This window comes from Eschrichtius robustus, chromosome 1 (genome assembly GCF_028021215.1).
Source record: "Eschrichtius robustus isolate mEscRob2 chromosome 1, mEscRob2.pri, whole genome shotgun sequence".
Taxonomy (NCBI): Eukaryota; Metazoa; Chordata; class Mammalia; order Artiodactyla; family Eschrichtiidae; genus Eschrichtius; species Eschrichtius robustus.
This window is the reverse complement of record NC_090824.1, coordinates 199020287-199046018: the sequence shown is the minus strand read 5'-3', so window position 1 is coordinate 199046018 and position 25732 is coordinate 199020287. Positions and strand designations below refer to the sequence as shown.

The 25732-nt window shown below is 44.3% G+C and overlaps 1 protein-coding gene across 4 annotated transcripts; it reads right to left on the bottom strand.

Moving 5' to 3' along the window:
* Positions 1–435: 435 nt before the first annotated feature.
* MAP3K8 (mitogen-activated protein kinase kinase kinase 8) lies at positions 436–25616 on the bottom strand. 4 transcript variants are annotated; one of them, XM_068562801.1, is made up of 9 exons: positions 25320–25616; positions 24403–24680; positions 20349–20710; positions 11488–11655; positions 9080–9341; positions 7438–7544; positions 3548–3700; positions 2660–2906; positions 436–1361 (listed from the first exon to the last, which is right to left on the bottom strand). In XM_068562801.1, the coding sequence occupies exons 3-9, from the start codon at positions 20685–20687 to the stop codon at positions 1231–1233; spliced, it is 1407 nt and encodes a 468-aa protein (XP_068418902.1). In that variant the 5' UTR covers positions 20688–20710; positions 24403–24680; positions 25320–25616; the 3' UTR covers positions 436–1230. The 4 variants fall into 4 exon arrangements, with proteins under 4 accessions (XP_068418902.1, XP_068418884.1, XP_068418912.1 ...); XM_068562783.1 differs by lacking the exon at positions 24403–24680; XM_068562811.1 differs by lacking the exons at positions 24403–24680; positions 25320–25616 and adding an exon at positions 24967–25212.
* Between the last annotated feature and the right edge of the window lie 116 nt (positions 25617–25732).

Below are 25732 nucleotides of genomic sequence, written 5' to 3'. Positions count from 1 at the left end.
GCCTGAACCAGCGGCCAAGAATTATTTTCCTATCACAATGTACCAAAGGGACAAAACACAATCCAGATGACAACAGTGGCTCCTACAGCAGCGAGAAGCACACACACAACTTGCAAAGCTCTCAGGTATTTTTTGCCACCTCATGACACATGATCTCCTCCAACTTCCATTCCAACCCCTAAAACCCATTCCCGGGCCAGCTGGGAATCACACTCTTTACAAGACTTCAGGCAAAACACTGAATTTACTCAGTTGCTTTGACCAGTCACGTTGGATAAAAGTGCCATTTTTATTTGCATGATGTAAAAACATACTTGAAGTAGGAATACTCACATACTTTACAGTGTTAAATATATATATATAATAAGAAAGATTCATGAAGGCATTTGATATGAAACATACACAGTATGCTATTTTAATATACAAATGCTTTAAAGAAAATAGAGAGATAAGAATTATAAAAGTCGCATCATTAAGAATTTATACATGTTTCCATTTTTCTTAAAGGTCACATTCTCATCCTTTGGGATGTACAGACGTTATGTGGTTTAACACAGTTTTATCCACATTCAAAACATCACGTTTTAAATGTTTGAAGCATAGCATGTACAGTACAAAATGTTTCCATAGGAACATAACAGAACCCATCTCTAGTGGCCCGCTGTCAGATGGCTCCTAATTAATCAGTTAGCCATTTTTAAGACACTAGTTCAGCTTATTGCTACAATATTCAAGTTGTTCTGGTCACCCCAAATATAAAGGCTTTCATTTATATTGGAATTTACTGACAAAGGCTCAAAGAGTTATCATAGAATACACACTAATATACAACAAAGTATTCTGAGTTAAATGAACTTCCCATCCTTAAATTAGAACCGAGAATAGTAATTATAGGCTAATATATTATCCCTGTGATTGGTATTTTTTGAAATTTTGAGCAAAGTGCACAGTTAATGGAATCAGTCACCGGAAATGATCTTTCTGTGAACTCTCAGCTTCCTTTGAGTCAGACGTACCACCTGAGAAATGAGAACCTTCCAGCCTGATGGCGCCCGGGCAGCTTCACAAATCAACACACAGGAGCCACGTGGAGTCACGTTCATGAGTCGCGGGAGCCCAGCCGATAAACGCACAATTCACTTGACAGAGCCCCTGTGCGGAGTCAGCAGAACCAGCTCCCCAGAGACCAGTAAACGCTGAGTCCTAATTTAGGGCAAATGCCGCCATCCATCAGCCGTATTCTAGTGTTGGTGGACCCCGGACAAGGTTGAAATAGCCAGCCAGGGCCCCAAGGTCTATGTAGAGAGAACGCTGCCTCTTCAGCATCTCCGATTCCTCAGTGCTCCCTGTGCATGAAGAATCTGAAAAGGGAAACATCGAAAAAATAAAATAAATGACCAGGGGACATGTTCAATGATAAACGCCTGGTCCTTCAGCAAAAAACAAAAACAACAACACACCGTGGGCCTAATGGAACAGCATTCAAACTCTGGTTTTATTAAGGAGCCACAGAGTTGAACACTATTGGCTAGTTTGTGTGATACGACACAGACAAAAGAATTCAAAAAAGAGTCAACGACCACAAGAAATCAGCTAGAAATCCTGGCCCATCTTCCAACATCCCAGATGATTCTTTTTAAATGCAGAAAAGTCAGACAAGAAGCCGAGAAATGCAAACAAGAGTTCCAGGCTTGACATCTGGGTTTGGACCCTAATAGATTTAGAATGTCACAGATTTTCATAAGAAAAATGGAAACCCCGCTCTGTGCATATTCAGTGCTCCTGGAATGCGTATTGTCTTTCCCAAAAGGGAAAGCTTCACAGCTGGCGGAGAGATTTTGAGCAGAAATGCAAGTTGCCTTCAAACTCAATATTTTATCAGCACCGTGATGTTTCCAAACCAGGGCTGGCGTGGTTTACCATAATTGCATTAAAAAGAACCCGGCTCTTTGCTAACAGCAAAACTGTCATGCTTGATCTGTTTTTAAAAGCACATGCTATTCTCTGTTGCAAAAAAGCAAGGCAGAGCAATTCTCAAAGACTGCATTATCTCCATTTGCCTGGAAACCAGTTCGACTTTGCTGGTAAATTAGCCAATTTTTTTTTTTTTTTAATTGTGATTTTTTTTTTCTTTTTGGCCGTGCCCCGCGACAGGTGAGATCTTAGTTCCCTGACCAGGGATAGAACCCGTGCCCCCTGCAGCGGAAGCACAGAGTCTTAACCACTGGACCGCCAGGGAATTCCCAGCCAATTTTTTTTTTTTTTTTTTGTATATGCTTTTGCTAACATTCTTGCTGAAATTTCTCCAACAACTTATAGCATGCAGGAAGTCACTTCAATCTTTTTTAGTTTTTATTGAAGTCTAGTTGATTGACAATGTTGTGTTCATTTCTGCTGTACAGCAAAGTGACTCAGTTATACACATATGTATTCTTTTTCGTATTCTTTTCCATTCTGGTTTATCACAGGATGTTGACTATAGTTCCCTGTGCTCTACAGTAGGACCTTGCTGTTTATCCATCCTATATATATACACCGGTTTGCATCTGCTAATTCCATTTTTTTCCCAAGTGCCTTCATGAGCTCTAATTATTAGAAGTTGGGCAGAGACAGAAAAAGAAGGGAAGCAAGGGCACTGCACACCGCAGGGCGTCCATACCCGCGATGTTCTCAGGAAGCTCCAACTCCTTTCGGCTCAGCAGCCGCTTCCGCTCAAAGAGGGCAGAGTCCAGACTCTGACAGCGGGGCTGATCCTCCCTAGGGGGGTTCAGGGCGTCATGTTTCAGTAGGTCTGCTGCCCTGGGCCGGTGATTGGGGTTCCTCTCCAGGGCGGCCTCCATCAGCTCTCTCATGCCAGGACTGCAGTCTTCAGCAATGTCTTCCAGAGGAGGCGCTTGCTTGTGGATCTATGAACAAACCAGCTCTCTTAGCATCAGTGGTATGAAAATACACCCTCGACAGGACAAGTATTCTAGTTACAAGACCTGGGCAGTCTTTTGTTTCGAAGCAAATACAGTTCATACCCTTCAGTAACATTTCCTAAGGAAACCGAGCGAAACCCATCGTTTGGTTGAAGGCAGTGAAAGATACATGCGAGGTTTGAATAAACAGCTTTCCATCAGAGCAGTGGCCAAAGGTCCCTGTGCGGTAACGGGGAAGCGTCTACTTCTCAACCTCTCCACGGTCAAAGGGGGCCTGCGTGTTTCGCTACGTTCCAGGCTGCCGTGGGGATCTACAATCTAACATCTTTTTTTGGGAACGTGTTCAAAGAACACATACAACTTCCTTGGCTCAATGATCTATGCTACTCTGATGCTCTTCTGCGGCATCTTGTATAACAGCATAACTATAATTTCTGCCCGTGCCCACTGGGGTAGGTTCCTGCTCAAACAGTGATGCCTTCTTTGCGGGAACAGGTCATCGTTCCACGTGGGAGGAACTTTCAGCTTCCCCTCATGGGTCAGTTCACCATCATCCCACTCAGGTGTGTTATCCGAGAAAGAGCAGCTCTCCTGAGCAGGTGGGATGCCCCGCTGCCCCTGCTTACTATGTACAGGTAGGAGGGGTAGGCGGAGCGCGGGTAGCGCTTCACCCAGGGCGGGGTGCCCGTCTGCATGTGGATGAGCGTGGCCCCCAGGCTGTAGATGTCTGCTTTGGTCGAATGGCCCCTGCACAGGATCACCTCCGGGCTCATGTAAATCTGAAAGAGAAGGAGGACAGGTCAGTCCGACTCCCCTCACCTGTCTAGGTACCATTTCCCTAATCCACTTCGGGAAGCTTCACCATATTCGCCGCACACTTCATCCCTTCAGAAGGGCCTGGCATTGCTGTGTTCCCTTCAGCGAAGGAGAAGCACAGACCCTCGGGGACCCAGGCAGCTTTGGCCGAGGGGCCCCTGCAGCCTCAGAACACCTTTTCGCACAGACTGAACACAAGGCAGACCGGGCAGCAAAGGACCCACAGCCGAGAACCCACCTGGGAGTCCCACTCATCCAAGTTCTGCAAAGCACAGATCAACGCTTCCTGTTCCTATTAAAACATCAATTCCTTTCCTATTTAAATGACACTGAAATACACGTCCTCATTTCATGTTTGTCATTAAAATGCCAAACCACTAACTATCTGCAGTCATCAAAGGCAGCAGACATCTCTAGGGTATCAACACCGACTAGGCGGAAGAGAAGAATTTAAAGTGTAATAGTGGGAAAGTGATCCTAATTGGTCATTTCTATGAACCACTTCTTATTTCTACCTACCAGGGAGCCCAGTGACTAAATATTAAAGGCATGCCATGTTCACATTGTGTAAGTTCTGTCTGGTTTTTATGAGCCGATGCTGGAAAAGGAGGGCTAGTTTTAGACATGGTTTCTCTAAGCAGCGTTTGTTTCTAAAGGTAAAAAAGAGAAAAAGAGCAAACCCTGGGGACCCGTGTCTTTACGGCGGGTACGGGCATAGAGCAGTTACTACCTTCATTGTCAATATTTAGCTTTGAGAAGTTTTGGTGCTGCCTGTCATCTGACTGTGGAGAAGCGGGCGAGTGTTCCCAGAGTACATTTCAGAGTAAATAAATAAAGAACTGGCTTACAAAACCTGGGGAAATTGCCCAGTTTCCCCCTCCTAACTTGCCTCAAGTACTTCCTACAACACAATTCCGGGCTGGCTGGCTTTGGTTCCCTCGCTGATTTTCTCTCTCTCTCTCTCTCTCTGGAGGACTTTCTTACCAAATAAAATCACGAGACTTAGCACCACGCACAGTGGTCAGGACAGCTGCCCAACAGCAGCGCCCACCCTGCTGCACCCCTGCCAGCTCCCCTAAGCGAGGATCAGGCAAAGCGTTACTGCGGGCGTCACCAAGGGCAGCTATGTGCGCAGGGCCCTGGCGGGACCGTGTGATGGCACATCGGGGGACGGCAGCATCCCCTCCCCCTGGAGACCTGGCTGCTGCCCCTCGGGCGGCTCCCCATCACCCCCCCAGAGGCCCACGGCTCACACTCCTGGCTCCTCAAGCCCTAAGGAGCCAGAGCAGCAGGGCATGGGGGTCAAGGGCACTTCCTTTCAGGGCTGGCTCTGTGGGGCTCGTGCACCCGAGGGTGTGGGCACTGGAGCAAAGGAGCCTAGAGGTCAGGGGTCAAGGCCTTCACCTCTGAACACATTTATTACAAAGGGAAAGAGACTGTGTGTGTGTGTGTGTGTGTGTGTGTGTGTGTGTCCGTGCACGTGAGGATGACGTGTGACCTTACATAAGAACTTTCCAAAAGGAAGCATGCAATCAAAGGAATTCTGATTAGCTATTCACGTTGATTTTTTTCTTCCTTCCCTGTAGCAGGGAATTCAAAAACAATAGCTTAAAGATAGGACAGATTAACCCTGTATGTGTATTATCAATACATGGTTACAGGATCATGTCCTGAATTTGAATGAGCTCTGTTGGGGGGGATCAGAAATCATCTGTAGCCAAGTGATCAAGTTCTAATGGGAAGCGAATCTGCATGGTTGACCTTGACTAATGATACCTTCTTGGCTCCGTAAGGATGAGGAGTCAAAACAAGGTTGCCCAGAGCTTTCCTTCCCAGTTCAACTCACCATCACACTTCACTATCACACTCCAACCGTGAGTGCCAAACAGAGGGTAAACAAGCACGGGTTGATCAGAAGAGTTTATAACTAGGAACACCAAGGCCAGTTTAGCCCGTCATAGAAAGCAATTTACATTTGGTGAAAATACCTCAATCCAAATACTATTCAGGAACAGACACCGTGCTCCTATCTCATACCCAAGCACACACTCTCTTTCTGCTAGAAAATCCCAGAAAGGAGATGCCTTTCTCTGGCTATTGCAAAATGTTCAATTTGATCACCCTGCCGGGAAGAGAAAGGTATTTTCCATCTTTAATACCATAAATAGTTTGTTTCCCAAACTGGCTCCAGGAAAAAGGGTAGAGTGTCACATATCTGAATGTCTGACGACTGCCAAAATATGCTGAAGTATTTTCCGAAAAAAACATGTCATAAGTGTTGTCTTATTAGATTTTGTGCTTTGGGAAAGTTCTCCTAAGATCTGGTGACTAAAACATTCTTAAAAAAAATAATAAATAAATAATGTTCTCTTCTGAACATTATTTTGCTTGAAGACAACTCTCCAGGATCTTCTCCCAAGTATTTTCCAGAATAAGTTCAGTAATAACAGCAAAAACAAAGATCTCTTCTGCTGCCCCGGGGGGGAGTCTTTGCTTTCAGAGAGTTAAGAAAAGGCTTACAGAATCTTGGTTTGAAAGGCAGACAATTTTTTTTTAGCACTGCGATGAGTTCAGTGCAATACATTTACTAGCTAAACTAAAGGTTATCGTCTGATTAACACCAGGACTGACCTGATAATCTTGGGGCAAAGGTCCAGCCAAGTGCCCTCTCTCCATTTCCTGAGGGCACTTTCAACAGCTAGAAGGGTATGGGGCTGAGAGGCTCTGACAGTTCACCCTCTGATAGTCTATCATCTCACAGTCATGGAGACGGGTCAGGAAGGCAGCTTCTACACCCATGTACCTTCCCAGATGCATCCAACCCCATACCCATCATAACCAACTGTGAACTAAACGGTTAAACGTTAATAATTCAGGTAAATTTAAAATGGGTCCTTCCTCCAGAGTAGACTCCTTATTGGCTTTGCCCTGCGCTCCATCCCTGGTACCTACAGCAGCCTTCACACAGCAGATGCCCGATAGACACTCATTACACAGATCAGCTGTTCAGCCTAATAAGGTGAGCGCTAAATATATTATTTGACAGCCTGTGAACGCATTTCTCTGAATCCCATTTAGATTCAGGAAAGTTCTGCTTTTGTTGTTTTTGCTTCACAAATGAGTTAAATAGTATAGCAAGTTTATATCTTCAAATAAGATTCATTTGTGCTCCAGTAAATGAGACTTCTTTTAGGATTTCCCAGATTCAAGAGAGGCCTGAAATGCTGTCAGTTCTCAGTAAATGTTCTTAACGACCATGACAATTATGGCTGTAACTGAACCAAAACAGTAATATTAGTTATGCTAAAACCACATATATTAGTTATATCAAAAAGTTACATAGCCGTTAAACCTTAGACTTCAGACTAAGAAAGAAGTAGATTTCGAGGCCCTGATCTATCAGTAGCTGAGTAACTTGGGGCACTTTATTTTAACCTCTTCAAGCTTATTTTCTTATTTTAAAATGGGAGTAATAGTATTTGCCTATGATAATAGCATTGTGAGGATTAAACAATATAATTTATTTCAAGGGCTGAAGAGTATACGGCACAGAGTAAATGCTCATTAAACATGGTCCAATGATAACAATGATTTAATGTAATGGTTTTCCTCCCCTTCTTTGTCCTTTCTGCAGTAATGCTAGCACATCTTATTTTTACTCTTAGTAAGATATTGCCCATTCTGGTGTGAACATAATTACCTCTGTTCCTCGCAGGTCCTTAGGAAAATAGATCTCTTCAGTCATTTGGACACTTAGACCAAAATCCACCAAAACAGCTTTTGTGGACATGAAAACAATGTTGCTTGCTATAAAGAGAGGAAAATTTTCAGTAAAAAATTGTGTATCTATCCCTAACTAAAATGAAAGCATTATTTAAAACAACGAGTTCCATATAAAGATAGAATGAAATGCTTCCCCTACTAAAATGGGCTTATTATGTTCAAAAGAGAAGGATGAAATCTGGGTGAGAGTTTAGGTAAAAACCACTTCAGATTTGTCAAGAATTCAGCCAAGGTGGATATAAATGATTGTAGCCATTAATAATCCTCAAGATACAACAGCCAAGACATGGAAACAACCGAAGTGTCCATTGATGGATGAATGGATAAAGAAGATTTGTATATATATATATATATATATATATATATATACAAATTTTTGTGATACATAATATACACATATAAATTGTGTGGTATATAGAATGGAATATTATTCAGCCATAAAAAAAGAAGGAAACCCTGCTATTTGTGACAGTACGGATGAACCTTGACGGCATTATGCGAAATGAAATAAGTCAGACAGGAAAAGACAAACACCGTATGATCTAACATATGTGGAAGCTAAAAAAGAAAAAAAAACAAACAAACATAGAAACAGAGAACAGAGTGGTTGCCACGGGTTGGGGTGGGGGGAGTTCGGGAAGGTGGTCAAAGGATACAAATAATAAGATGAAAAATAATAATAAGATGAATATTATTTCATCTTCCAATAATAAGATGAAAAAGTTCTGGGGCTGTGATGTACGGTATGGTGACTATAGTCCATAATACTGAATGGCGTATTGGAGGGTCGCTAAGAGAACAGATTTTAAAAGTTCCCACCACACAAAAAAATTATAAATACGTGAGATGGATGGATGTTAACTAACCCTATTGTGGTGATCATTTTGCAATACATACATATATCAAATCATTACCTTGTACACCTTAAACTTACACAATGTTATATGTCAAGTATTTCTCAATAAAGCTGGAAAAAATATTTTTTATATTTTACATATTGAGTTTCAAATTCTAGGACATAAGCATAGTATTATCAAGCCACTTTCTAAAACAAAAAAGTAAAATACCCAATTTTTGTCAGGACCAGTTTTGCTAGTTCAATTTACCCTTAGATATTAAGGGTTCATAGCAGGTCTCTCTTGTGTACTTCCCCACAATCTCTTATTCCTAGAAAGCAGTCAGTGAAAGCTTCTTTAATGGACTATTGCCAAATTTGTATTCAAAATTAAAAAGCAATTTGTTTTTCAAAAATGTTGACTCTGTTTTTAAGTATGTTACTATTTTTAAAGCCTATTAACAAGGCAGTCGTTAATGATATGTGGCTATAATCTCTTCCACAACAATTGGAAAATCATCCTTCCTTATGACTTTGAAAGCTCTCATGACCCCACTGGACTCTAAAATGTATCTCAGGAACCCAGGGAGAAAGGGGGAGAGTGCTGGCGGGGAGGGGTGTCTTCCCTGACACCAAGGACCTCCAGATTGAAGGAGGAGCCGTGTGCCTAAGGTCTAACTAGTCCTTTTTAAGCCAAAAAGGGACACGTCCAAGGAGAACTCACGTTTAATGTCATGGTGAATCACTTTCTTTGAGTGCAGAAAATCAAGTCCCTTGAGAACATGCTTTGTCACCCAAATAATCTCAAATTCTCTCATGGGTCCACAGCTCTCCAGTTTCTCCAGGACAGACCCTCCCTCGCCTGCTTCCATAAAGAGATGGACGGTTTCGCCCCATAGAACCGCGCCGTATAACTCAGCGATGTTCTCGTGCCGGAAGCAAGCCTGGATTTCCACGTCAGATGGCTTAAATTGGTCTACTGGGATCTAGAACACAAAACACAAGGAAGATTCTAAACAACCCCAGGGTAAAGAAAAGAATACACAACATAGGTCAACTCACAAACCAAAAGGCAAATAAATGCCCTCAAGGATACTCGGATGTGTTGTGAAATTGTACTCCTGAGTTAAGATAATGTTTACTTGAGATATGCCTTTACATTCATATCCGCTTAAGGTAAAAAAAAAATAAGAAAATAAAAAACAAAATAATGAAATACTGCTTTCATTTAGAGTATAGATACCCAACTGAAGAATTATTCATGACTGAAACAGAGGAGGTAATTTCCCATCTTTTATACATGTAATTTCTATGGCACCTAGATTTTAGGCCATATTTTCAACATTCCTTGTCATGAAATAATATAATGTCTCTGGTCTCTCAGTTTGCGTTCTAACAATGTATTTAAATAAGCACTGGCCTTCTACTCTACAGAAAATCGGAAGTCATTAATAAAGAAAGAAGTAGCTCTTTCAGTGCAGATAGATATGGAATGTCTCCAAAATATACTGTTAGACTGAAAAAAATAAAGATGCAGAAGTACATACATTATATTCCCATTTGTAATAAAATGTTCAACTATACATACACATGTCCATAGAATTCTCTGGAAGGACATTTAAGAACCCATTAACAGTAGTTACTTTAAGGAAAGGGATCTCATTCTTTAGCCTGCATCCTTTTGGACCTGTTTAGGGTTGTTAATCATCTTATATGTTTCTCTTTTTTAAGAAAAAATATGGCTTAAATATTAAATATAAGGACTGCAAGGAAAACAAACCCACAAAGCTATTTCCCACGTCTTTTGTGATGAAACTGAAAAACAGAACACTTTGGTTCTAAGAGCTTTAAAAAAATGTCTCCAGATTTTTTTTTTTTTCTAACTTGGACGTATCTCCTAAATGCAACCTTCCAGTAACTTACTCTATTACCTCCTTTTCTTCCTTTTAATAACAGCTGCTCTGGCCACCCTTTAAGGAGGAACAAACAAGGCCCACATGACAATAAGAGAGACAGATGATATTCAGTAATTATTTTGTTTTGTTTTCGTTAAATCAAAAGTGAGTTTGTTTTATTGCACTTTTAAAAAAAACAAAACTTTAAAGTAGAACAGACATACACAAAAGTGCAAAACTGGTTAAGTATCAAACTCAATGAATTTTCAACTGAACACACCCATGTAACCACTATATGGATCAGGAAACAGAAGTCCACCAGCACCCTGAAGCCCTCCGCTGACCCCTGCCTGTCCCTGCTCCCCATGGGCACCCACTAATGGGACTTCCAACAGCATGGGTTTGTTTAGCCTTTTTTGGCCTTTATGGAAGAGGAATCTCATACAGTAGATCCTATTTTGTGTCCAGCTGCTCTGGCTTAACCTAATGCAGATTTATCATCGGCATTACGAAGTTGTAAATCATTTCTTCTCTTCACTGGACAGCATCCCAGTATGTAAATACACCACATCTCAGCACGTGGAAACTTCCCAGTTTGGGGCTATTACAAATACTGCCGCCATGAACACTCTAGCACATGGCTCTGGTGACCGCGTGTGCATGCCTGCTGGGCAAGCACCTGCAGGAGTGGAATTGCTGGGTCACAGGGCGTGTGTGCATCACTTTGGTAGGTCCTGCCAAACGGTTTTCCAAAGTGGGGCACCTCAGCAGTGATTGCTCAATAGGAAGAGATGGGGTTTTTCTCCGAAATTCAGCCCTTTAATCTGTAGTAGTCCTGAGGAGACTTGCAGCTTTCCCAGCGTCTGCTTCCCTGCCTGGTCCCCTCCCCAGTGGGTGGCATTAAAGCAGCAGCAAACAGATGTGCTCTCGCAGGGTAGTTCCCCTTCAGCCACCACAAGAGGGATGAAGTTATCCGAGCTGGCGCTAAAGAAGCTGGTACTTTCTTTGTTATCAGAGCAAAATGATTAAAATCAACTATGCCCTTAAGCAGACTTGGGGCCTGAATGGCCCCAGGTAGCAAGCAAATCTATAAAACACAGATGCTTTTTTTGGACACAGCACCCTCAGATAAGAGGCAGTCAAAGGGGAGCCAGCTTTGAGTAAAGTAAATAAACGAACACGCAAAAGCCCCAATGCCGAACACGCAGGGCACCCTGTCTGGTTATGAAGTACATACCAATTTACATGCCATTCTTTTCTTAGTTTTTATGTCTTGTGCTAAGTACACTTTTCCAAAGGCCCCCCGAGGAATAAAATCAGAGCCAATGTTCCTGTAAGTCAGCTTCCAAGGGATGAGAAGAACATCAGAGTCTATCTGATAGCGTCCATTCTGGGGAGTGATTACCTACAACAAAACAAAAATGCAGGAGGGTGAGAATTTCAGCAAAGTCCTTTTCTGAGACCCGCCCTTTAGAAACTGGTTACGTTAGACCGCGTTCCTACACGCAGGGTTCAAAATTAATGTCACCGTATATAATCATAACAGTGTACAGAGGCTATATTTAGAGCGTCAGCAAAACAGAGAAAGCATGGAACAGAAACACATCCCTGGTCAGACCTGATCCTATTTCTATCTATGTGTGAGTAATTCACTGCCAAAGAGAACTTTAAAAATGATTTACCTAAGGCAGCATGACTGCTGTGACCAAAAGGCTGAAAATAAACATTGCAGAAACGTAAACTGTGCATGCAAGCTGACTTGTTTCCGATTAAAATGTGCTAAACTGTTAGTCTGCATACCTATTACTCAGAGGTGACGCACACTCAGAGAGAGCAGGGAAATGAACTGATGATCACAGAGGATTCTGGAAAACAATGTGTTATGCCAGAGCTATGAGTTGACAGTGCCACGTAAGCAAAGTAAGGGCAGAACCATTTCTCATCCGTTCACTCATTTAATATTTACCGAGTGCATGGTATGCGCCAGGCGCTGTGTTTGGTGCTGAGCAGGCAGCGATGAACAAGAGACAGATGACCCCTGACCTCTGAGGGTTCATGGGTCAGTAAACACTTTGAACAAGAGGTCTGAGAACCAGCAGACTCAAAATCTGAGGGCGACAATCTAAGTGTCCATCAACAGAGGAATGCACAAAGAAGATGTGGTACATATACGCAGTGGAATACTACTCAGCCGTAAAAAGGAATGAAATAATGCCATTTGCAGCAACATAGATGGACCTGGAGATGATCATACTAAGTGAAGTAGGTCAGATAGAGAAAGACAAATACCATACGATATCATATGTGGAATCTTAAGAAAAAAAAGATACAAATGAACTTATATACAAAACAGAAATAAACCCACAGACATAGAAAACAAACTTATGGTTATGAAAGGGGACGGGGGGGGGGGGAGGATAAATTAGGAGTTTGGGATTAACATATACATACAGCTATATATAAAATAGATAACCAACAAGGACCTACTGTATAGCACAGGGCACTATCCTCAATATTTTGCAATAACCTATAAGGGAAAAGAATCTGAAAAAAAAAAATATATATGTATACACAGTATAGTATAACTGAAACACCTTGCTGTACACCTGAAACTAATACAACATTGTAAATCAACTATACTTCAATTTTTAAATAAATGAATAAAATTAACGATTAAAAAAAATTAAGGGCTTCCCTGGCGGCGCAGCGGTTGAGAGTCCGCCTGCCGATGCAGGGGAACACGGGTTCGAGCCCTGGTCCGGGAAGATCCCACACGCCGCGGAGCAACTGGGCCCCGTGAGCCACAACTGCTGAGCCTGCGCTCCGCAACGAGAGAGGCCGCGACGGTGAGAGGCCCGCGCACCGCGAGGAAGAGTGGCCCCCGCTCGCCGCAGCTAGAGACAGCCCTCGCGCAGAGACGAAGACCCAACGCAGCCAAAAATAAAAATAAATAAATTAATGAATTAATTTAAAAAAAAAATTAAGAGAGAGATATCCTGACAGCAGAGGGAAAATGGCTAAGTGGAGACCACGGCGTTGCCAACTTTGAAATATGACCTCCTTTCAAGAAGTGTCACCTCAGGTTCCTGGAGGCCACTTCTACAGCACACTGGGAACCACATTCAGACAAACCACGCTCGTGGCACTCAGCTGCACTCGCTTTATTGCCTCTTCCTTGTTACTAAATATTTACAGACCCAATTTCATTCGATTCTCCAGGAATCCACTTCAGGGCTTAACTCAACTTTGGAAAAAAAAAGTTCTACTTAAAAAAAATTTTAATTGAAGTCTAGTTGATTCACAATGTTGTGCTAGTTTCAGGTGTACAGCAGTGATTCAGTTATGCGTATACGTATCTATTCTTCTTCAGGTTCTTTTCCATTATAGGTTATTACAAGATATTGAATATAGTTCCCTGTGCTATAGTTCCTTTGTTCTAGATCCGTGGGCTCTAGAACAAAGGCCGAGCTGGCTCTGCCCTGCTCTGCTGGTCCCACAGCAAAGGGACAGCCAGGTTCAAGTTCTGGGCTGTAACCAGCAGGTCCTGGTTGCTTACCTATTTATATATAGTAGTGTGTAACTGCTAATCCCAAACTCCGAATTTATCCCTCCCCCCTCCCTTTCCCCTTTGGAAACCATAAGTTTTTTTTTCTGTGTCTATGAGTCTATTTCTATTTTGTAAGTAAGTTCATTTGTAATCATGTTTTTAGATTCCACGTATAAGTGATATCATATGATATTTGTCTTTGTCTGACTTACTTCACTTGAAAGTTTTACTTCTGCCCAACCCACATCTGCTCTAACCCACTCTGATGCGGTGTCCTCTTAGCCGACAGGACGGAGAGGAATGATACCAGCCATCTACCGAGCGCTAGTTCTGGGCCAGGCACTCTACTGAGTACTTCATACATTAACTCAGCAATTCCTCACAACAGGCCTGTGATGTAAGGACGCTTTTTACCTCCACTCACAGGTGAGGAAACCGGCTTCAGGAGGTTAAGGAACTCACTAGGCAGTGAAGTCAGGATTCAAACTCGGGTCTGTCTGACCCCAAAGCCACAGCTCCTGTTCTTTAGATAAGAGCCTTTGATCTTCCAGAGGCTGTAACTAAAGCTGAGCCGTGATCAGTTGTTAAATGTCTACATTTACACGTCACTGAGCACAGCTTGGCCCTCTTCTCTTTAGATCAAATACTCCCGTTCCTTCACCCCAGTTTATCACTCCCAGCGTTCTGGGGACCCTCCTCCAAACATCCCGCAAGTTCTCCCGGGCCACCTCTGAGGACAGTCCCTGAACGTGTGGTGTGACACGCAAGTGCTGGCCAGTCTGTGGTTCTGCCAAGTCCCTGTATCTTCCCCAAGTCTGAGACCTTCCCTATTTCGGTTTGAAATGTTTTTCCCCCTTCTTCTTCTTCTTCTTCTTTCTAGGGGTCCAAGCAAATAACCTCATGGAAATCTATGTTAAGCATTACCTCTGCCAACCCCTTAACGTACTAACGCCACGGTCAAGTGCAGACACGCAGTCCATTTCCTCATCCCAATCACCGCCACTGACACAAAACCACGCTGGGCCCAGGGGCAGCACTTGAGAAAGTCCGTAGGTATGTCAGTGAGAAGAATTCCATAAGGGTCCCGTGTAATGTAGCAGCTAGGAAATGGATGTGACCTCGGGCTACAGGAAAAGAGGCACGGGCTCTAGAACAAAGGCCGAGCTGGCTCTGTCCTGCTCTGCTGGTCCCACAGCAAAGGGACAGCCAGGTTCAAGTTCGGGGCTGTAAGACGGGCCTGAGGCCAGAGGGGGCTACCCACAGGAGGCGGAAAGGTAACATCACAGTGCACGAGAAGGAGCAGGCACAGCCAGAGGCGTCGGAGAAAGAAGAGGGAAGACGTGGGGGACGTGCAGTTTTGTAAACATTGGGAGGACTGTCGTAAGGAAGGCGCATGACAACCACAAGCACAACACTTTGCATCCTTTCAACACGCACTGTGTGTACACAGGTCACGTGCATTCATCGTATGGAGTGAATGCGGCCATGTACCCATTTTACAGATGAGTGAACAGAGGCATAGAGGTTGTAACGACTGGCCCAATGTCACCCAGCTAGCCCATTTCAGAGATGAGATACATGCCGGGCACTTTAATTCAAGGGCCTGCCGTCTTCACCACTCCTCATCATGTATGTATATACACATTTTTATGGCCAAGAAGTAGGGCTTAGGAGTCAGGGGAGTCAGAGATGGCTTTTAGTACCCTCTAAGGAAGGACTTCCCTACAATCAGCATTGGCCCGATATGACATTAAACGCCCTAGAATATGATGCATGCTTCACCACAGGTTTCCAAGCACAGACCAAAATGCCCCAGCAATTATTGGAGCTGATAAAGGGGGTGATTCAAAAGCTTCAGACAGAGAGCTTGACTCAAGTATCTTTAAGGTTTTTTTAACCCTGACAAACCAGGAATCCGTGACTAAGCCTGAGAAGCAGGACCCAGCATCTCACACTCACATCTATGAGCAAGCTCTCTGGGGCTCCTGAGCTTCCCAAACAATCACCCAAGAGTTGAGTGTTTAGAACCCATTTTAGGTTATTCATCCCCAGATGAGGGTGAGAGTTGGTCTAGATTATAAGTAACTTGTAGCAGCCTCACACAAAGCAACCCCTGGCTTCGTCTCCTAAAGTTTCTTCCCCAGGTCCTGCTGGATGTTGGTGGAATCTTTTAAATATTATTTTCAGGAACATAGCACCCACTTGCACACACATGCAGACCACCATTTTACACGCCTATGCTTCAGGATATGACTGTAATTCCTGGGCCCTCCATCCTGTCTAATTAACTCCACAGGCGCTGCGGTTGTAGGTTGCCCGTAATACACCAGGCGTCTGTGCCTCCACTCTCTCCATCTGAAACATTCTCTGCTCTCCAGCCCCTTTATCTGGCTGATTCCAACTCAGTAATTTAGGCAACAATTCCTCTTGGGGGAATTCCCTGGCAGTCCAGTGGTTAGGACTTGGCACTTTCACTGCCGAGGGCCTGGGTTCAATCCCTGGTTGGGGAACTAAGATCCTACAAGCTGTGTAGTGCGGCCAAAAAAAAAAAAATTTTTTTTTAACTCCTCTTGGAAGCCTATCTGACATTCCTCCCTTCCTCCTGCTCACCCTCGAGGTTATGTGAGGTATCCGGCCTGACCGTTCCCATAGCGATCAGGGCGTAGCTGTATTGAGAAGTCCTACACTGCGTTACAATTACCTGTCTACTTGCCCTCTCCAGCAGGCAGAAAGCTACCAGGGAACACAAACTGTATCTCTAGCACCTGGAGAAGTACCTCATCCCCTGTAGAGGTTCGAGCTCTGTCTAGCAAATGAATGGATGAATACTGGAAGGAAAGCATTTGGTCCATATGTAGATACACTTGAAGGTCGACTTTACCTTGGAACCAATCTGTTGGGTAGCTAATTAGCTGCCATCGTGTAAAGCAGAGAAGCAGACAGCAGCAAGGCCAGGAGAGAAAAGTTTTGAGGGAGTCTTAGGGGGAGGACCTGGGAAGAGGAAGGTCTTGAAGGTGGGATGGGTCCCAGGAGAACACACGTGAGGATGAAGGAAGCCAGAAGCCAACGTGGCCTCCTTCACCATCTTGTCTCAGACTGGCTATGATCTGGGATGGCAAGTCACCGTTCCCGTGCCATTATTTATAAAACACGGAGCTGTGACAGGCTACTAGCTGTCGCAGGGACGCACCTAATCCTTAAGGGCAGTGACAGGAAAGCCAACCACAGCCCCCTGAGCCATCAACCACAGGGTGATTTGCCAAATAAGGCATGGTCTACTTTCCTGTGGATTTTAAGGTTAGGTCTTCTTGCTGTATTTTATATTCTTGATCATTTTTTAAAACAAAAAGCTTTTTGAAAGTTGTAAAGATCCCTGCTTTTTTGATGTGTCCTATTTGCAAATTTTCTCCCAAATATGCCTTGATTCATTTCTGGAGCACAGGCTCCATGACAGGACTAACAACATTCTACTCTCACCCTTTGCTGATAATATTTTCACTTCCTTTTAATGCCGTCATTTCTCTCGTTTGCTGCATTAGCTTTTTTTTTTTATCCCTCACTCCAAAACCTTCAGGAAGCTACTGCTTTGTACTCTTTATATTTTTCCTGAATTCCCTTCTGTACATTCCCGATTCTACGGCCCATCTCTCATCAGTCTGATAGTCCGGGGAAATAAGCCTAAGTCTCTACGTATTTACAAGCAAAAATAATGTGTTTATTCTGCATGTTTTCCTTTAAGATACCCATCTTAACAAATAAATATGTAAAAAAAAAAGAGAGAGAAATACCTAAACAATTATGTTTCTGATTATAGATATATATATATATTATTTTGAACCAGAATTCTCCAGCTATAGTTTAGCTAAGACAAACAGGTATTAACCCTTATTCAAATTATGACTTCCCATTTATAAACAGAAGTACTCTTCTCAAGGCAAAGTTAACTATCAAGTACAGTTTTGTATATCCAGACCAAAGCAAGTCATACAATGATGCAAAATGTAATCTTTTTTTTTTTTTTGCAAAAGGTAATTTTGCAATTCTGCTGCAGATTGAGCTATAGCTGAACACAACTGGCTTCTAACAAAACAATTCACTACACAGCTGACCTAAATCACTGTGTTGTTTTGAACTGAACGAATGTGGTATGCAAAAAAGAATAATAATAATTAAGTACTCGGTCCAGAATCTTTACTTGTTCAGCACCGTCCCCCATACATTAGCCGTCTTGCCCTTTAGATGCACCAAAGGAAAGGAGGCACTTTCATCAATAAGCATGTTTTGCAAGTTCCCGCCCACTCCTTTGTGAATTGTCCTTTTTTGAAAATTACATCACCGCTAGCCAGCACCTACGTTCACCTTTGAGAGACTAAGACACTGACCACACCCAGACACATCACCTGATCCCCTACCGTGGCAACTAAGTGTTGTCACAATATTTTGGATTATCTGGATACTTGGGATGACTAAACAAATATAGCCCTTGTCATTCATACTTTGTCAGTTAAAGAGACTGAATCTGTGGATAACTATTTACTGCCCACAAACTACATTTCTGCAAGAACTGAGTTTAGCCAGTATTAATATCGTGACGTGGGGCTTCCCTGGTGGCGCAGTGGTTGAGAATCTGCCTGCCAATGCAGGGGACACGGGTTCGAGCCCTGGTCTGGGAAGATCCCACATGCCGCGGAGCAACTGGGCCCCGTGAGCCACAACTACTGAGCCTGCGCGTCTGGAGCTTGTGCTCCGCAACAAGAGAGGCCGTGATAGTGAGAGGCCCACGCACCGCGATGAAGAGTGGCCCCTGTTTGCCACAACTAGAGAAAGCCCTCGCACAGAAACGAAGACCCAACACAGCCATAAATAAATAAATTAAAAAAAAAAAAGATAAATGTATCTTTAATTAAAAAAATACATATATATCGTGACGTTTCAAGATGTGACAAGAAAGGAGCACAAAAATTCAGCCTTCAAAAAAATTAAACAGACATTCTTTGACATAAATTGTAGCAATATTTTTTTGGATCTGTCTCCTAAAGCAAAGGAAATAAAAGCAAAAATAAACAAATGGGACTTAATTAAACTTAAAAGCTTTTGCGCAGCAAAGGAAACCATCGACAAAACAAAAAGACAACCTACTGGACAGGAGAAAATATTTGCAAATGATACAGCCAATAAGGAAGGGATGGATATCCAAAATATGTAAACAGCTCTTATAACTCAACATCAAAAAAACAACAATCCAATTAAAAAATGGGCAGAAGACCTGAATAGACATTTTTCCAAAGAGGACATGCAGGTGGCCAACAGGCCCATGAAAAGATGCTCAACATCTCTAATCATCAGGAAAATGCAAATCAAGACCACAATGAGATATCACTTCACACTCGTCAGAATGGCCATCATCAAAAAACACAAATAACAAACGTGGCGAGGATATGGAGAAAAGGGAACCCTCCTGCACTGTTGGTGGGAGGGTAAATTGGTGCAGCCACTGTGGAGAACAGTATGGAGGTTTCTCAAAAAACTAAAAAAGAGAACTACCATATGATCCAGCAGTTCCACTCCTGGGTATATATCCAAAAAAATGGAAACACTAATTTGAAAAGATACATGTACCCCAATGTTCATAGCAGCATTATTTACAATTGCCAAGGAATGGAAGCAACCTAACTGTCCCTCAACAGATGAATGGATAAAGAAGATGTGGTGTATATACATATATATATATATACACATATATATATATATATATATATATATATACACATATATATATATATACAATGGAATACTACTCAGCCATAAAAAAAGAATGAAAGTTTGCCATTTGCAGTAACATGGATGGACTTGGAGGGTATTATGCTAAGTGAAATAAATCAGACAGAGAAAGACCAATACTGTATGCTATCCCTTATACGTAGAATCTGAAAAATAAAACAAACTAGTGAATATAACAAAAAAGAAACAGACTCATAGATATAGAGAACAAACTAGTGGTTACCAGTGGGGAGAGGGAAGGGGAAGGGAGTAGAGGATTAAGAGACACAAACTATTATGTATAAAATAACCTGCAAGGATATATATACTGTGTAGCACATGGAATACAGCCAATATTTCATACTAATATAAATGGAGTACAACCTCCAAAAATTGTGAATCACTATATTGTACACCTGTAACTTACATAAAATTATACACCAACTATACTACATAAAAAATATATATTAATTAAAGACAAAGTCTTTATTCCCCTCTCAGATGAAGGAATCTCAGGAAGCCTTTCTCTTCGGCCTAATTGACGAATGAGCTCTTCAGTGAATTGTTAAACTAAAATTCATTCTTCTTAATTGCCTATTTGTAGGAGTGCTCCTAAAAGATGGAAAAGATTCTTTAAATGGAACTTTTAACGAAGACTGTTTTTTTGCACCTTTCCCATGGAGGTGATTCTTACAGATATTCCATTTTTAAAAACCATACCACTCAGCACTAAGTGCAGCAGCCGTAGTAAGCTGAACACACAGCACTCAACTGATCAGGAAAAAACATACCATATTTAATAAAATTCCAGATTCTTGGGGTCGGTGTCCGTATAAACGCTTTGCGGTGTTGGATATGTGGTTTGCAAAAGCGAGCAAATCCTCCACGGTTCCGTATCGGACCGATGACAGCCAAGGCCCCTCCTGGCCACTGAGCAGCACCGGGTCGGAACGCTTCTCCTCCTTGGGACCGCTGTCCTGACACACGGTCATCAGACTGGGTTCGAAGGCTACAGGCTCTTCGCTCGCGTAAAGGTTTTCCATAATGTCTATGACGTCAGACACGTTCAAATGTTTCATTAATAAATCGATGTCTTCTTTGCTGTCACTTCCAGTGCTCATGAACTCCATCACTGTGAGGGTCCCCAGAGAGTCTGCAAAAGAAACCTCAGCTACTTAGTTGACTGTATTTGTACTTGCATTTGAGATCAGTGGGAAACTGACATGAAAGGACTGAGAACAGGCTTCTATATGACTTGTTTATAAAATAAGGGCTCTGGCCACAGTGTGTGCGAGGTCAAGTGCGCAGACAGTGAAGAAAGGGCCCTTAGATAACCTTTAAGTCCAGCGCTCATTTTACAGAGAGGAACCCTGAGATCCAGCGAGCTCACTTGACAGTTTCCAGCCCTGCTGCCCCCCCAAGGGGACAATCTTCCCTGCATGATCTCTGGGGCTTTTAGGCCGTGGGTGACTTTTTTTAAAAAAGGAAACTCCTTGGGAATTCCCTGGCAGTCCAGTGGTTAGGACTCAGCACTTTCACTGTGGTGGCCCGGGTTCAGTCTCTGATTGGGGAACTACGATCCCACAAGCCACGCAGCACAGCCAAAAAATAAATAAAATTAAAATGGAAAATTACTTAAAAAAACAAAAACAAAAAACTCCTTTACCAAATTCAGGAGCTAACTTTGCAAATAAAATTCAGGCCCTGAAGCCAGAAGCATGTCAAACGGATTTTAATCTAAGCAAATGTGATGATGGTATGAGAAAGGAGAAGATTCCTTTAACCTGTAATCAGCTGTCCCCTCCTGTGACCAGGACTCTTTAACAGTACAAAGCATGCATCTCAAAGACTCAAGAAGGTTAACTTAATATCTAGATCAATGACTCTCTAGAAGTTGTGGTTTTATAAAGAAGCCAGGGAAGCCAAATCTATCATAAGCAAGACATGGGCAAGGTCAACTAACTCTGATTAGCCAAAACTGTATTTCAGTTCTTATATACAAATCAGGAGCCACCCTTGGGGATCTGTAAATGAGAAAAAGAAGGTAAATCAAGGGTAAACAATGATGCTGTTACTCAGGATTTTGGAACAACAGCATTCCAAAGGATTAAAGATAAAAGGACTTAAGAGACCTAAGAAAATGAAAAGGTATGTACGTCCACTTAAACTACTGCGCTCCTGGAAGCAGCCTCTCTCTGAGAAGTGTTTCAGGTTCTTGAAAGCACAAGCCTTCAATGCGTTCAACACACAGGGCTACATAAAAGCCACAGGCTCCCATCAACCTGGAGCAAAAGCACCAAACTCCAGGAAATATTCCACCTTGGGGCCACGTGCCCACAAGACCCAGACATAGGCCTCTTGGTGAACTTCACTTGAGGAAAGAACCATGCAATTTAGTGTCGTTACTAAGTTACTGGACGATCCATTTCTTTCTTTCTTTTTTCTTTTAATGCTCTTTTTCTAAAATATTTATTTTATTTGGTTGGGCCAGGTCTTAGCTGTGACCAGAGGGCTCCTTAGTTGCGGCTCACAGTCTCCTTAGTTGTGGCATGTGAAGTCTTAGTTGCGGCATGCATTGTGGGATCTAGTTCCCTGACCAGGGGTCGGATCCTGGCCCCCTGCATTGGGAGCCGGAGTCTTAACCACTGTGCCACCACAAATTGTGTACGGGGAAAGAAGTTAGGATTGCGCAGTTATGACACGGCATCTAGACTCAGACTGCAGGGGACCAATTTCAGCCCCTCCTTTAGCGTCTGCATGATCTTGGGCAAGTTTTGTACTTTAACCTCATTGCATGTCGACGTTCCCCACATGCAAAATGCAAGTAATAACAGCACGTCCCTTGTGGGTGGTTGTGAGGTTCAAAGGAGTTCTAGAGCATAAGGTGCTGGGTGCAGAGTCTGGTACACAGTAAATAAACTATGTCTTTTGCAGCTGCTACGATGCGCATGAAATCGAAGGACTGAGTCGGATGCCTGGCTTTGCAGATACTGCATTAGGCGGCCTTTCTTAACTGCAAATGGGCTGCGGCTACCTATTCCCCCCCAACCCCCCATCCTCCCCCTTCTTCACAGTAAGGTTTTAAAGACTGTTTCTAAAATAAGAGACAAAGAAAGAAGAAAAAAAAAAGGCAGAAACCAATGAAATGTTTTGATGGCTGTTATCATTACAGTTACATCTAGAGAGCAAAGGAAAGCCCCCTCTCTGAGACCTGGCTGGTCTTTGAGGAAGACTGATTCAGGCTCTTGGAGTCTGTTGACTTATGAAAGGAATTTTTTAGGTTAATGGAGGAACATTGGACTTGGGTTTCATGGGGCCATTTAGTTGCAGTTTCTACTTGTAGAATTTACAGAGTTGCAGTTTCTACTTGTAGAATTTACAGGGGGAAAAAAATGGAATTGAAACAACAACAGCTAAATTTAGGACCCCACTGGCTGAAAAGTTCCAAAGCTGCTGGATTTACTTAGCGAATGGCTGGCCAGAGAGAAAGTAAAGTTCCCAGTAGTAACAGGGCTATAGAAAGAGAGGAAAAGGTCCATGCAGTTTACAAGTCCGTTAGCTGATCCAGAGAGGAAAGGCAGGTTTTGGTTTTTAAATCCTGCAGAAAGTCTGGGACATTTGTATGTAAAACCTGAGAGGCGGAAACACACACGCCCGTAACTGATTGCTGGGGGAGGGCAGGGAGGTGGAGAAGTGTGTCTTCCGCGCCACTAACCCCTTAGCAACACCAGCCTCCACTCCCGCAAACCAGCGTGCTCCCGAGAAAACCCTGATGACCGCCCGCTCAAGGCGCCGGCAAAAGCCTCAGCGTTTTCAGGCCTTAATTAAGCAGACAAGATGCTAACGAGTTCTGCGTTATTCACCATCAGTAGACGTCTAGAAAAGTGAATGATGAAGGGATCTGTATTCCACTTTAGCAGCAAGCACCCTTCCCCACACAGTGTTCCAATAAAAATCTGCCTTAAATCCCCACTTGTTAACGCAGGAGGGGACTATACCAATTTTAGAAATGGACAAATGGGCAGATACAAAGTTATCTGCTTCAAATTATTTCTGAAATTGGCAGTAGAGCCAAGAGGAAATACTCTCCTAAACATAATGGCATACTCTTAGCTACTTCCATCTCCAAAAACAAAAGTTGAGGGTTTCCTGGCAAGTGCGAATGAAAATGGCCAAGATTACTGGCGTAGGCTCCTACCTTACAAAGGATGATTATACCTCATGTTACTTCGCATTTAAAAGATTTTTCTGCCAAAATAGTACACTGCCCCTCAGGGCGCACCTCCAATAAGACTTCTTCTAATAATATTTTTTTCTCAAAAAGCCCGAGAATTGGGACTTCCCCGGTGGTGCAGTGGTTAAGAACCCTCCTGCCAATGCAGGGGACACAGGTTCAATCCCTGGTCTGGGAAGATCCCACATGCGGTGAAGCAACTAAGCCCGCGAGCCACAACTACTGAGCCTGCGCTCTGGAGCCCGCGCTCTGGAGCCCGCGCGCCACAACTATTGAAGCCGGTGCACCTAGAGCGCGAGTGCTCCGCCACAAGAGAAGCCACAGCAAGGAGAAGCCCGCGCACCTCAGCACTCCCTGCTCGCTGCAACTAGAGAAAGCCCGCGCACAGCAACTAAGACCCAACACAGCCAAACATAAATAATAAATAAATAAACAAATTTATTTTTTAAAAGAAACCGAGAATGAAGCCATTCTAGCTGTGTTAGAAGCACAGCCACTTCAAAACCTCTAGATGCCTCAACCATCCAATTTTCCTTATAGGACGTCTGCCAGAAATACCGCACACCAACCTCAATCCATCAGATCTGGGGGCGTCTGCCGATTCAAATTACCTTCTACTTGGCAAGTACCTAAAACTCAGGCCACAGATACGCAAAGCAACTGTATTACTGCTTCTTCCCCTGTTTTTGTCGGGAGCAGTCCTTTATTCTGGGCCAAAATACGTCTTTCCAAAAGTGAAACAGACATTGCAATGTTTTCTTAAAGACAGCTCGCGGCCTTCCCCGTTAACTTTTGGGACAATCTGGACGCTGCGCTTCCTTTTCAACGTGGTTCTCCGCCTAGAACTAGGACTTCGGAATCTTGATACTGCATTTCCACGGGGAAACATCTGTGAAATAACATTTTCCCCCTTAACATTCTTTCTTAGGCCAAAAGCCCAGCATTCGTGTTCTGCTATAACCACCCTACTGGTCGCAGAATGGGATCCGGGGTGCAAGCGTGAAGTTGTTTCAGCTGCTCGGAGGCTCTCGACCCCGCTAACCGCCCCCCCGCCCCCCGACTCCCTTCCTCCCGGTCCTTAAGACGAAGGGAGCCTTAAAGGGCTTGCACATCAGAAGAGCACCCATCGCCAGGGCCAGCGGCGGCCGGGCCCCGCGCCTCCGGGGCGCACTCACCGGGTCTGAGCAGGGAGGGCGCAGCCGTGCGGGTGGTGCCCGCGGCGGGAAGCAGGGACCTGCCCTGCTCGCGCGCTAGGAATCCGGGAAGGGGGAGGAAGGGGGAGGAGTCGCGGGGCGGCGCCCCGTGGGACCCTTGCGCAAGGTGCTTTCCAGCTGCGCCGGCTGCAGCCGCGACCCGCGCGCAGCCCCGAAGCGCCGCAGCCGGAGACTGGCACGGCCCCCGGCCCCCTCCCAGGGCCCCGGAGCCCTCCCGCATGCCGGGGCTCCCCGGACCTCAGGGTGCGAACCGCCGGGGCACCCAGCAGGGCTGCGATCGAACGACAGCCCCGAGCCCCCGAACTCTGACTTACCTGCGGCCTCCGCGCGCCCCCGCCGCCGTCCCCCGACGGCTCGCGGCGCAGCTGGCGGGCGGCCCCCGGGAGCCGGGCGCGCCGGGTCCCCAGGTCCGGCGTCGGCAGGAGCGCGAGCCAGGGCTACCGGCCCCGGAGCGTTGGCGCGCCGTCCGGGCCCGAGCGGCCGAGTGAGCCCCGCGCCTCCCGCGCGCCCGGGCCGCCCTCGTCGGCCCCTGACTCACAGCTTCTGGGCCGGCCGAGGGGCGGCGCAGCGGACTCCAGCCGCCGCCTCCCCGCCTTTTCCATTTCCCCTTTCTCTCCGTAAACAGAAAGAGCCCGCCGGCTTGCGGGGCAGCCCGAGCCCCCGCGAGGGGAAATTCCGGCCTCCCCCCCCGCTTGCCCTCGGGGCGCTGGGCGGGGCTGGAGGCGGG